This window comes from Lactuca saligna, chromosome 9 (genome assembly GCF_052625555.1).
Source record: "Lactuca saligna cultivar CGN05327 chromosome 9, ASM5262555v1, whole genome shotgun sequence".
Lineage (NCBI taxonomy): Eukaryota > Viridiplantae > Streptophyta > Magnoliopsida > Asterales > Asteraceae > Lactuca > Lactuca saligna.
Genome location: NC_136425.1, coordinates 49124207 through 49137782, shown reverse-complemented (window position 1 = coordinate 49137782; position 13576 = coordinate 49124207). Strand labels below are relative to the sequence as shown.

Genomic DNA, 13576 nt, shown 5'->3' with positions numbered 1-13576 from the left:
TGAAAGATGTTGTTTGAATAGAATAGAGTTGTTATATTAACTTCTTGTTGGAATGGAATGAAGTAACATTGATTGTAATGGAAAATTTAATTATAAAGAAGCATACATATTAACTGCATACATATTAACTTTGATTGGAATGGAATCACAAAGAATGGAATGAAGTAACTTTGACTGGAATGGAATCACCAAGAAATATTTTTGATTGGAATGGAATCATAAGGAAGCATACATATAACAATGAATACATATTTGATTTTGACTGGAATAGAATCACAAAGTAGCATGCATATAAAGAATTAGTTTTGACTGGAATGGAATCACAAAGTAGTATGCATATAAAGAATTAGTTTTGACTGGAATGGAATCACAAAGTAGCATACATATAACAAATACATATAATAAAAAAAGTAAGTGAATGTGGTGGTTGGATTCATTGTAATACGCCATTAATATTCTACAGTTATATAAGTTTTTGTCTGCATACACAAAAGTAGTTTCTAGGTAACACAAAAGATTCCTGCATAGACAAAAGAAGGGCCACCATGTGCCCATACACCTACTTGATAGTACCATAGAAAAGCATAATAAAAAGACTACTACTTTGTCTTTACATCACAACTGCCTTACAAAAGATATTCCTACCCACCCACTATTATCCCCTAAATTAATCAATAACTGAAGGGTTATCTGCATTGCTCCCAACCCCAGGTATCTGCCTCCTTAATGCTTGTTTGATAATCCGTTCAGAATATTTCCTCCTTCCACTTCTACTAACTGGGACCCTTCTTCTTGGCATGGGGGCTGCAGGTGGTGGTGGAGGAGGTTGTTGGGCTGCAGGTGGTGGTGGAGGAGGTGGTGGTCCTTCATTGCCCCTGGATAAACTTGGGTCTGATCCACTGCCCCTGGATGAACTTGGTACTGCAAACAAAAATTAAAATGTCAATTCTTTGTTCAAATGATGTAATTTTTTTAAAAATATTCACCTGATGTATTGCTTTGTTGGTTAGATGGACACTTTTTCTTGTTGTGACCTGGTTCCTTACAAATACCACACTTTATTATGCTACCCCTTCTTGAGACAGTTTGTCTACTTGATCCACTCAACTCTCGTTCAATTGCATCCCTCTTCCTTTTCACAGATGGCCTACCAGGTAATCTTCTTCTTTTGGGAGGCAAAGGCTTATGGTATGGAACATCTGGCCACATTTCACTACTATTGAGAGGATTAATGCTATATTTGTAGCATTTTAGGTAAGCCTCAGTAGTGTATGATTGGGACACATATGCCTCAGCATCATGATTTAAGTAAGATATTGCTGCCACTCCATATAAGCATGGTATCCCTGTAAGTTGCCATATTCTACAGGCACACTTCTTTGCAATTAGATCCACTCCATATGCAACATTAGTGAATCTAACCTCATACTTTTGATAACCACAAGGAGTAACTCCCCACAATCTGTTTAAGCATATTAACATCAGTGAATCAATAACACATCCTCATAATTAACATAAGCATATTAAAGTAAAATAATTACCTCTGTTTAACCTTCAGATGTTCTATACGCTTCCTAATAGTTGGACATATAAGCAAATCCCATTCCATTCCTTCAACTCTTTGAGTTATCCTTTCCATCACAAATAACCTAATCTCCTCCAGCATAGTGATTATAGGTCTCCTTCTAGCATGCCTAATAGCAGAATTGAAACTCTCACTGACCCCATTCTCCACTGCATCACAGTCTCTTCCTTCTTGAAAGAATGCCTTAGACCAGGTAGTAGGATCTCTGTCTATAAGGTAATCATAAGCATGAGTATCAATAGATTTGATGTTCTCCATTACACCTCTGAACTTCTCCACAGTACTAGCCCTTACAGCCCTCCAAAATAACTTTATGTATTGTTGACCAGTAAACCTTTTATTAAAATTGGCCAGAATGTGTCTAGCACATTGTCTATGTTCAGCTTCTGGACATTTTTCCTTAACTGCTTGTAATAACCCCTACAAATCACAACATCATTATGAGTGAAAAAGCATAAAAATGAAGCATAAAAATGACCTAGTACTAACCTTGTGTCCATCAGAAAGAAGGGTAATGCCTGCACCAAGACCACCATTAATGTCATCCATAAGCAAATCTATGAACCACTTCCATGTTTCTTTATTCTCAACACATACCACAGCCCATGCTAAAGGGTAGATGTGGTTGTTTGCATCTCTCCCAACAGCTGAAATAACTTCTCCTCTAACTATACCCTTTAAAAAGCAACCATCAAGCCCAATTACTGGCCTGCACCCTTCTAACCAACCATCCCTTACAGCTTTGAAACACACATAAAACTTAGAAAACAAAGTTGTGGAATCTGGCATGATGTCTACATCCAATCTCACAGTAGACCCAGGATTTGACCTGATAATTTCCTCACCATATGACCACAATCTCCCATAATGTTCAATTAAACTTCCTTCAATCTCTTGTAATGCAAATTTCTTTGCATTTCTGCATTGCCCTACACTCACATTTATGTTGAATGTTGTTGACACTTTAGCTTTCATCTTCCTTGCACTCATTTTTGGGTTCTCTATAATTTGACTCATAAAATGTTTCCCTATCCATCTATAAGTTACAATTGACCCAAACTTAAACACCCTACAACAATTATGTTCATTCACTAGAGATTTGATCTGAAAAGTCTTTTCTTTACCCATCCAGGAGGCCCATAGTCTGAAAGGGCAAGATGGTGACTTATTCTTTTTGCAACATTTCACTAACAATCTATCAGAGTCATTTTTATTCAAACCATAGATCATACCCATTAGCAACTGCATAATTGCTTAACATATGTTTAAGCTTAGTAGGGTTAGAAAATCGCATACCTATAATTGGTTTCATCTGATCCCATGGCTGTCTCTCATCATACACAGGGTACTGGGGTGGCACGTATTCATCATCTTGATCTTCACTATCTATAGGTTCACAAAGGATGTTTAAAAATCTATCACGTGCAGTTTTGTTTGCTGGAAATGGATAGGTAGCATCATCTTCTTCATGATCAACAGAATATGAATCTTGAATAACTGAATCCTCATCTTCATCTAAGTCTTCGTTTTCACTTTCACTTTCCTCAGCCTCAATCCAGTCGAAGATAGGTTCATTATGGTGATCCACATATACATTCATTCTCTTGTCATTAGCATACGCCAAATCCAAAAATTCCTTGTAATCACCGTTGTTCACCAGTGTATGAATTCCAAGACCTAAAGACTCTTGTGGAAGGTAGAAATAGATGTCTTTGCTTCTCGAGTTGGTGAGCTTGTGAAGGAATTCCATGAATTGCTCATACCCAAACCCACTGAAGTCCACATCTCGCACTGATGCTCTGTTGGGATCAAAGTAAACTAAGGGATTGGGTGCAAACTGACCATTGTAGTGGAAATCCACTACAATGAAGTTCTGATCAGTAGGATTTGGAGATGATGCCATAGAACGGTTGAAGGAGATGAATGATCGATGGAGAATTTTGTGACCTAGTCGAGTTTAAGGACCAAATGAGACTTCGGGGTGTTGTTTAATGAGACGGAGACGAAAAATCGGGCCCTACATGCCACCTCTTTCGCCACGTAAGATAAAAAAATACACGTAGGATCAATAAACCGTTTGAAACCGGCTAAACCCGGTCGGAAGGGGAAAATTTGCACAAATCAACAAGTTAAAGGGTTAATAGAGCACGAAAAAAAGTTCAGTGACCAAATGTGATCAAAATCAAAAGTATGTTACCCTCTGAAGTCATTATCCCTTTCTTTTATGGGGGCAAGAAAAATTTAAAGGGTAAAAATATGTAATTTTGAAAAGGCAAAATAAATTAAAAAAAATACCTATTTGTTATTATTATCATTTTTTGTTGTGGGGCAACTGCCCCATGGTAGGCCCGACTATGCTCATTGCATTTAAAATAATATAACATTAAATATATATTCCTTAGAATTTTAATATTTTAAACACTTTATAAGGATAAACATAAGAATGAATTATATAATAAATTTTACTTTGAATTATTTATTTTAATTTTGAAAGGAGACTTTTATTTAACATGATGATGATGTGAGATCAAATTTGTCTCTATCATGTGCAATTTTATACCATATATATTATATATATGATATTTTCATAAATTAATTATTGCATGTAAAACCTTCAGTAATTTCGATTGTAAAATCATTTAAGTTGTAAGAGAATGGTACCTCTAAGATACAATTCCTTCAACAAATAGGTCAAGTGGGTTTAAATATTTGTTCTTCTTTAATAAGTTCGTAGAACTAGTTTTTTATCTCTAGCTTTCTCTTTATATTCTTCTATGCATTAGTTAATTATACCTCATATTTTAAAACTTATATTAAATTGTGTTTGTATGTTTTTAATGTTTTTGTTAATTATTTTGAATGATTTTAATTTGTGTGTATTTATTTTAAAATTAAAAATTGAATGAATTGAAAAAATAAAGTTTTCATGATTGTTGGTTAAAAAAGATGAAAGAAAAAGGAAAAAGAAAAATTAATGTGACCCTAAATTGAATGAGTTGGAATGAAAGGAGGCCCTCCTTAAATAGTCATATTTGGTAATTTATAATTTAATTACCTTATGATATATCAATGGAATTAAATTGCAAGAAAATCAAGTAATATTATATTTGCTAACTATTTAGCTTCAAATGGATATTTTGACTTCATGACCGACTCTTAAAACCCAGACATATTATCATTTCTAATAAATAAATGTTTTTTTTTTGTCACATATCATTTTGTCATGAATTATAACACTTAGCATTTTATGGTGTTTTTAAATTTTATAAAATCAACATGTCATTTTCTTGTATTTATCAACTTTATTTAAAAATGCGACATAATTATGTATTTATGAGGATTAAGAATACATGTTCCTTCCAAATTTGAATTCCTACATTTAGGGTAATTTAAATCAGTTTTTCGTTTATATTTCTTATTCGATATTATTAACCTAAAATTATGCTACCATTTGGCATTTAAATTCACATATATTCATTTTTTTCAAAAACTTTCCAATGTATCTATATATGTTATACGGATTTAAAATTATGCTAATAACATACTTTGTTTTTATATATTTTCTTAGATTTTTGTTCTTTGTTTTCTTATTTTTCAAATAAAATTTGTTTAAATATCTTTTTGAGAATAATAAAATAATAAAAGTGATTAACAAACTAAATTATTTCATAAACACTGATATTACAATGTATGAGTATATATATATATATATATATATATATATATATATATATATATATATATATATATATATATATATTAAAATTTATATTTTATAATACAACATGACGATTGTATCATTAATTTTGAGTTAAAACAAACTTTTGATTTTTAATATTTACACTTTGATATCTATCTTTTATTTTAATCAACTCGTGTAATAAACGGGTTTCACACATAGTAATTAATTATATTATGAAATTTATCCTTTATTTATATATAGAATAAAAACGCCTTTTTAAGTTTATTTAATACAATGATGTGGGATCAAAATTGTTTCTATCTAATGATTTTTTTATTATGTTTCCTATTTTATATCACTTAAATGACTCGATTAAAGAAAAATCAAATATCTATAAAAAATAAGTTAATATTTTATTATCACATATTGTTTAAGAAACATAAATCAATGGGTAGCAAGACCCCTTATATCGTTGTTCTCTGTTGTTTGGTTGAACCAGCATATGCATGGGTTACAAAATTCTGGAAATCATAAGTTTCTATTTTGGGATATTTCAATGGTATATGTGATGTTCACTCTTATTATTGAATACTAAAAGTATTAAAATAATATAATATAATATAATATTTATTTTCAACGTATTAATCGAATAACCTCTATTATAATATAAATGACCATTAAAAGTTTGAAAAGAAAAATCGTCATGTTTTCAATTGGACTGAATCAAACAAAGAATCGAATCGCGAGGATATTTCGAAAACGAAACAAAACACGATGACATCTGAAAAATCAGTTTAAAGGACTGAATCTTCACATTTTTGATGCTGAAGGACTAAACGTGGCCATATATTACTATTCATGGACGAAAAGTACAAAACATCTGTAACACCTTGACCAAAGGGCAAAGCTTGATATCGTGTGGGAAGGTTGCGTGGCCTTCTTTTGCTACCCTATTATCGTATACTCAACAGTCAACAGAGCAGGTTGCCACAAGCTACTACGGCGATGGCGATGCTCACCCGCCCCAATATCACGGCCTTGTGTGCCTACGGTACCCATCTCTTCAGATGCCACAGTCTGCGCCATTTCAAGTCTCAAGCTCGTGTTCGCCTAATTGTTCCAGTGGAGAAGTTAGGTCGTCAACAGCTTATCATGCCCAAGCTTCACATGGTGGGTCGTCGGAGCATCAGTACCCGGGTTACATCTCCCTCAAACGCTTCTGGACCTATCGATTCGCCATTGATGCAGTCGATGCAGAACAAGGTTTGATAATTTCTAAGCTTATGAAATGACTGGATGCGAATTGGAAACCTGGTTTTTACCGTGATTTTTTGGTTCATTTTAAAGTTTAAAGGTATTAATTATCATGCTAGTTGTGTGTCTTCCATTCGATTATTAGTATCTTTAATCTATTACCCCCATGGATCATATATGAAATCTTTGAATTTGTTCAATACGAAACGAGTTGAGAACAAGATGAAAAATCCCTTATTTTGCGATATATTACAAGGGGCTGTGAGAAATCTAAGAGAACCTAATTGGACATGGCTAACTATGCATATATTTTGGACAGATTAAAGAAGAATTGAATGCGGAGTTAGTAACAGTTAATGATGCTTATGGTGATGGGCGGCATGTTAGGTGAGTTTGCATTCGAATTTTCACTCAAAAGATTGGTTGAATTTATATGTCTGATTATGCATCTATGTTCAACTAAGTAACATGAAAGACTGCTCTTTCCATCTTGTAATGAAACAGACTGATTTGTTATTTCAGAGAGATCTTTCTTGGAATACAATCACACGGATTAGGGTAGTGTTTGGCATGAAAAAAAAAGCTGTTTGTTTGTATGATGGAATGGAATGAATCATTACTGAAGGAATGTTAGTTGCTTGCATGTCAATCGGTATCCTATCACATGTTTCACTATTCGAGTAAACACCATATGAAACTTTCTTCCTTAATTATTTTTTCTTTACTTTCATCAAATGGATTATAAGCATCTCCTTTACTTTTGTAGTGTTGGATGAAAGTACTCTCTCTCCCGATTATATAGTTGATTCTATGCCTTAAGAATCACAGAAGCCTAAAGTTTTGCTTATTTTTTATATTATGTACTTCTTTGACCTCAACTTGTGCATGCCATTTTTACCATTTTGTACAAATCATTGTGCAAATTCCTCATGTGCATTACCTCTAGCCTCTGAGTTTTCATATACCATCTCTAAGTTCTTCACACTGTTGCAACCATGTCAATGATTTATATTGATTGAACATCAATAGTTAACTTATATTGCTATTATTGTTAATATTTCTAAGTGAATGCAAATATACAAATGATTTTTTCCATGTATCTTGTTATCATTAAGGAATTGAATTTGAAACCTTCTTCTTTTTTCTTTTGCAGCATTGATGTTGTGTCTTCAGCTTTTGAGGGAAAGTCTGCTGTGAATAGACAGCGGATGGTATACAAAGCCATATGGGAGGAACTTCAAAACGTTGTGCATGCAGTTGACCAAATGACAACCAAGACCCCTGAGGAAGCAGCATCAGGGAAATGAAGTCTTCTTGGGAATCTTTTTATATGAATCATCTTATACATCTGCTCTGCTAAAATTCACTTTTATTTGCAACTTTTGTAATCATTGGGTGATATAATGGTAGAATCTTTTCAACATTCTTCACTGTTTTATTTTTTAATACTATGGAAGTAGCTTAACTGTTATGTTCTTGTTGCATGGAAATAAAGGAAATGGAATCAAATGAGAAGAATCTTTATATGTTCATGAACAAAATGAAAGGAATCAAATCGCTTATATTCATTCTTAAGGAATGAACAACATAACCAAGGTTGGTCTATTTCATTCCATCAGGTAAAAAAACAAACTTTCTTATATGAATGAAAACACACATTATGGAAGTTTTAATGCAATTTACAATTTGACAGTGTATCTATGTTTCTTATATACAACTATGAATATAACCTTATACAAGAATAAAACCAATCTCCCAAAAGAAAGAAAGATGTACACAAAGTATTGGAAGATTGCATCAGAATCAACTTATAGATGGCAGCATAGGATTCATCCCAAGTCCAGATCCACCAAATCCACCTGGCTCTGCATGTTTCACTCTACCAGAATACCTGATATGACGCAGCAACCTTGCCAGAAACGTATTATGACATATTGTTGAGCTGTCACATACAACTGCCACGTGTTTCCTTGCTCTTGTTATTGCAACATTCATCCTTCTACTATCCCCCAAAAACCCAACAGCCCCCAGAGTATTTGATCGAACCTAAACAAGATAAAAATGTAGTCTTTTTATATATATCATAAAGAAAAAGATTTCAATAGACTATTCAAGATTAAACATATATATGACCTACCATAGATATGATTACTGCATCAGCTTCTCTCCCTTGAAAGCTATCAATAGTTGCCACCTCAACACCATTAGCCAATGGAATCTCATCCAGACTGTCCCTTAGTAACTGCACTTGAGCAACATATGGCGATTGCACCGCAATTGCTGCTGGACTCACACCTGTGTAAATGTAAAATGACCAAACTACCCCTGAAAACATATATATATATATATATATATATATATATATATATATATATATATATATATATATATATATATATATATATATATATTAATTACTCCAAATATCCACATACCAGCATATATTAATGAAAGAACATGTTGAACAACAATATCCGCTTCTCCTTCATTGTAAAAGGAGCCAGTGCCAGCTAGATCCAAATGCTCCTCACAACCAGGTGATAAACTTCCATATGGCTTCCTTGTGTCAAGGAGTAGTAGTGGGCATTGTGTTATCCATGTTGGCTGAAATAACACAAGAATATGTAAAATTTACATTTTTGGCGAAAAATCTTAATGTTAAAAAAAATAAATTAAAACCTGATAATACCTGAACGAAAGGAGAGTCAACAAGAAGATGAGAGGAAACTGTAGGTGAAGATGTCAACAATCCTCCATACATTTCCTTTGAAGCCCAGCTTGAAATCGCATCATTCATTCTGTATTGTGTTGTTAACTTAGTGGCAAGAACACCTTCATGTAAACTTATGGATCTTTCTAGAAGAGAAATCCCAAGTCCACCTTCTAACGCCTTTCTAGAAAGAATCACAGGTGCCAGCTGGCACTGATCACCAGCAAGAATACATCTTTTCCCCTGCAATATTGGAATCCAGCAACACGGCTCAATAGCTTGTCCTGCTTCATCTATAACCACAAGATCAAAAGCATCAAGACGTCGGATCAACGGGTCAGCTGCCCCACTGTTTGTGGTCAACACAACGTGTGCATTGACCAAAATCTCCTTCACCATTTCCTTTTCTTTTTTCTTATACGCCTTCCCTAATTGCTTCAACAGCTGTCGAATTCCAGCTGCTAATGAATCGTCTTTCAGACATTGTCTCAGATCTTTTCTGAGATCCGACTTCTTCCGTTCAAGTTCAGATCGAAATTTCGAAAGATTCACATTCACAATCTCAACTAAAGATTTCGAAGCAACAACCGGAGATATTCTCGCAGGATTACCAACTCTTACTATGTTGATCCCCACATCTGATAATTTCTCAACCATGTTATCAACAGCAGCATTTGTAGGTGCTGTTACTAACACCCTTTCACCCTGTTGAACAGCACGGACTATTAATTCCTTTAACAGACCTGTTTTTCCAGTACCAGGTGGACCTTGGATGATTAACACGGGACGTTTCTGGTTTAAACCTAACGCAATTGCCTTTCTTTGGGCGTTATCGTAATTTTCTATGTATTTGATTCCGGAAATTTCTGTTTCACTTAAGTCGGTGAAATTGTTGTCTTCCAGCCATTTGATGTCATCTTTGTCCCCGAAAAGTGTTGCTACAACTGCAATTGAAGGGTTGTTTTTGTGTAGACCTTTTTTCTGTAGCATCATTAGAGCTTCACAATTGCGCTGAAACGAACATGAAGAAAGAATGGTAAATAAATTATATTTATAGCATCCTATTTGTATTAATAACAATAGTCGATAGTAATTAACAAGTACCTCATATGTAACTGTATCAGCCAATCCATAGATCCGATCTATGCGCACAGTTTTACCAAATAACTTTGAAAAAGTGGGATCACCATGTCTGGATTCTAAAGCCAAAGTGATACTACATCCATCTTCCCCCAAGTTATTCACAAATCCTTGCATACCAGAAGTTGATCCAGCTGCACCCCTGCTATCGCATGTCCTCACACACACCATGTCTCCAGGAGAGAGTGTTGTAGGTGGCAACCTGTGATTTCCCTCCACTTTAAACAACACCAAATGCATCCCACCTAATCCTGTGTAAGTACTCACTGCAACCAAATTGCATATTGTATCACATAGTTCTTGTTCTGCTTGTCCATGGCTTACAAGGAATTCAATCGGTTTATTTGAATCAGAAGTTGTAGTTGCAGGAGCAGGAGCAGCATCTAGCTCCTGTTGGGTGAATTCCAGCTCAGCATCCCTTTCAACACGAAGGAGGTTAGACATTCTTTCTGTGAAATCATCAATCCTGTTTTGAATTGCTTTAACTTTCTCCAATTCCATGCCCAAAACACCATGAACAGCTTTTGGTAGTGACGCCTTCCTTGCAATGGCTTTATGTTGAGCTGAAAGTGATTATAACAACTTTATAAGATTGTTTAGGATTGATTATCGAATGGTATAGAATAAAGAAAGAGTAAAAAGAACCTGATTTTGCAAGTTCCTTGAGCAACTTCCATGATTCGGTTTTTTGCCAGTCTTCGATTAAGGATTTGTGCTGAAGTTGTTGAAGGGCGTCCCTTAGCTCTCTCTGGAAATGATCGAAGAGTGTAGGGTAATGTGTGCAGGCTTTCAAGCATACAGATTCAAGGCCGGAGGGCATTGGAATGGCGCCGAGGTAAGGCTGAGCTTGTATAACGAAGGTGAGACCCGGACCCATTCGCTGTCTGACCTCGGAAAACTCTCCCTGCAACTCCGCCTCCCCGAAATCGGTGGCCATTGCCTTCATCCCCTGGCTTATCCATTTGACCACAGATTTCCCCAAATCTTTCCGGCCAAGAGGATCACCGTTTTGGGATAAACTACGCACGCTGAATGGTCTATCCTGGGTTCTGTCTTCCTGCTTTCCTCTGATTTCTGAGTAATTATCAGCCACCACAGGTTCACCGGTGACTTCCGTACGATTCTTCTTCTTGTTATTGCCGGTGCGTCGTCCTCTCTTAACGGTGCTGATACTGACGGCGGTTTTCTTATCGGAACTGTTCCGGATGTTGAATCGTAACGGAAAGGTCCAAGACGATTGCGAAGGAGAGCATCCATGAAAGGAAGAAGATGAGAATGAGGAAATATTCAAGTCAAAGTGACGGAATCGGAGGAGGGTTGGCGACGCTTCCATCCTCCATCTTTCAATACCCACAATTCTATTTGCTGTTACACTCACGCCTCCCACACCACAACCGCTTACCTGCATCACCATCTAGATCGTGTTCGACTTATACCTCCTGCAGTTCCGCCATGCCCGGTTGTCGTATAGGAGAATATTTAAGTAAGCAGCAGCTGAGCCTCCTCCACTCCTTGAATAGGAAGGTGCAAGGTGGAAGGTGGAAGCCACGTGGCAAAGGAATCTCCTTTCTCTTTGATTCAGAATTTTAGAGGAAGATAAAGATTCTTGTAAATGTAACGGGCTCCTCTTATTTTAGAGACGACCCTGGTCATAAAAATGGAAGAAATACAAAATCTCCTCCCTGGCTTGAGCGGGATCACAAGTCACAAGGTGGGTAGACTGTGACTGTGTGGTTGATTAGCGACATTTGTGTCTTGTTTTTGTTTGTGTATACGTCTAGTCGACGTGTCTTTTTGCTCTCCTCTCATTTCCATTTCCATTTTCCTCCTAAAGGCCAGTGAACAACTTGGAATCTGGAAGCCCAAATCACCCTCCACGCGTAACCAAGAGGCGTTTCGACTTTGGACTTTGGACTTTGGACTTTGGACTTTGGAGGCTAATTAAATTAAATTGCGAGTAATTACAAATCTTAAGCTAAGGGGATTTTGGCAACGATTAGAGGCTTAATTTTGTCTCAGAATAAAAATATATTATCTGCCTCTTAAAAACTGGTTTTTAGATAAATGATAAAAATAATCATCTTTAACATTTTTAATTGATGTTGAATGAAATGGTTTTGTTTTATTAAGTATTAGTTTTGAGACATATATATATATATATATATATATATATATATATATATATATATATATATATATATATATATATATATATATATATATATATATATATATATATATATTTATTTATTTATTTATTGAAAACTTTGAATTTATAAGAAAATAAGAAAATTAATGAATGATTATAATGAAAATGTTTTTTATCTTTTAAATTTAAACAAATAATTTAAATAAATAAATAAAAACTAATGAGCTTTAATTTTGAGAATTTTAAAATTAAAAGGTAAGTTCATTAATGACATTGATATCCATTTACTACTATATTTATTGCAATTACTATATTAAAATATTATGAAGAATTAAAAAAAAAAAAATAGAAAAAACATATAAAATGATATGTGGAAAAAAAATTAATTCAAAATAATCAGAAAATGACATTTGACAAAGTAAATGAGAGTGTGACAAGTGGTAAAAAAACATTCATTTATTAGAGTAGATTTGAATGGATTTACCAAATAATTATAAAAATACAAATCATTAAAGAAAAAAAATACAAAACATCATATAAAAACCAAATTAAAAAAATACAAACCATCATATAAATTCAAATCCAACATATCTTTTTGATGTTAAGCATTTGAAAACAATTGATTAACAGCATGAATCACACAAAATGGTCATATATTTATTGTCTTGTAAATTCCATCCAATGTCATGTATGTTTTTAACAAGATGAATCACACAAAATGGTTATGTATGAAACATTCAAAAATTATGACCCAAAAATTTTATTTTTGATTTAAGTAAAAACAATATTCCAAAACATTATTCATACATCCCACTAGAATAAATATGTCAAACATCATAAAAATCGGAGTATGTCCCATAAACAGAATCTATAAGATGTGTGCGATGCAGTCAACCCAAACTCTTCCCTTTGGAACTAGAAGTACCTAAAATATAAAATAAAAATCGTAAGCACAAAGTTTAGTGAGTTCCCTAAAATACCACATATCATACATACAATAAACATATAATGTGTCGCGCCCTGTCTTCGGGCCCTGCCCAGCATACATATAACATA

The 13576-nt window shown here is 34.3% G+C and overlaps 3 protein-coding genes across 5 annotated transcripts; 1 reads left to right on the top strand and 2 right to left on the bottom strand.

The window, feature by feature from the left end:
- Positions 1–432: 432 nt before the first annotated feature.
- LOC145018520 (uncharacterized) lies at positions 433–1316 on the bottom strand. Its single transcript, XM_078976399.1, has 2 exons — positions 987–1316; positions 433–921 (listed from the first exon to the last, which is right to left on the bottom strand). Exons 1-2 carry the CDS (start codon positions 1207–1209, stop codon positions 668–670), a joined length of 477 nt encoding a protein of 158 aa, XP_078832525.1. The 5' UTR covers positions 1210–1316; the 3' UTR covers positions 433–667.
- A 4846-nt stretch (positions 1317–6162) lies between these two features.
- On the top strand, positions 6163–7944 carry LOC145015155 (BolA-like family protein). The gene is made up of 3 exons (XM_078973601.1): positions 6163–6530; positions 6841–6908; positions 7675–7944. Exons 1-3 carry the CDS (start codon positions 6273–6275, stop codon positions 7826–7828), a joined length of 480 nt encoding a protein of 159 aa, XP_078829727.1. The 5' UTR covers positions 6163–6272; the 3' UTR covers positions 7829–7944.
- Positions 7945–8141: 197 nt separating this feature from the next.
- On the bottom strand, positions 8142–12051 carry LOC145015153 (P-loop containing nucleoside triphosphate hydrolases superfamily protein). Of its 3 annotated transcripts, none has more exons than XM_078973598.1 (6): positions 11017–12051; positions 10336–10934; positions 9211–10242; positions 8957–9125; positions 8659–8846; positions 8142–8567 (listed from the first exon to the last, which is right to left on the bottom strand). In XM_078973598.1, exons 1-6 carry the CDS (start codon positions 11783–11785, stop codon positions 8325–8327), a joined length of 3000 nt encoding a protein of 999 aa, XP_078829724.1. In that variant the 5' UTR covers positions 11786–12051; the 3' UTR covers positions 8142–8324. The 3 variants fall into 3 exon arrangements, with proteins under 3 accessions (XP_078829724.1, XP_078829725.1, XP_078829726.1); XM_078973599.1 differs by having other exon boundaries at positions 8659–8840; XM_078973600.1 differs by having other exon boundaries at positions 8659–8816; positions 11017–12047.
- Between the last annotated feature and the right edge of the window lie 1525 nt (positions 12052–13576).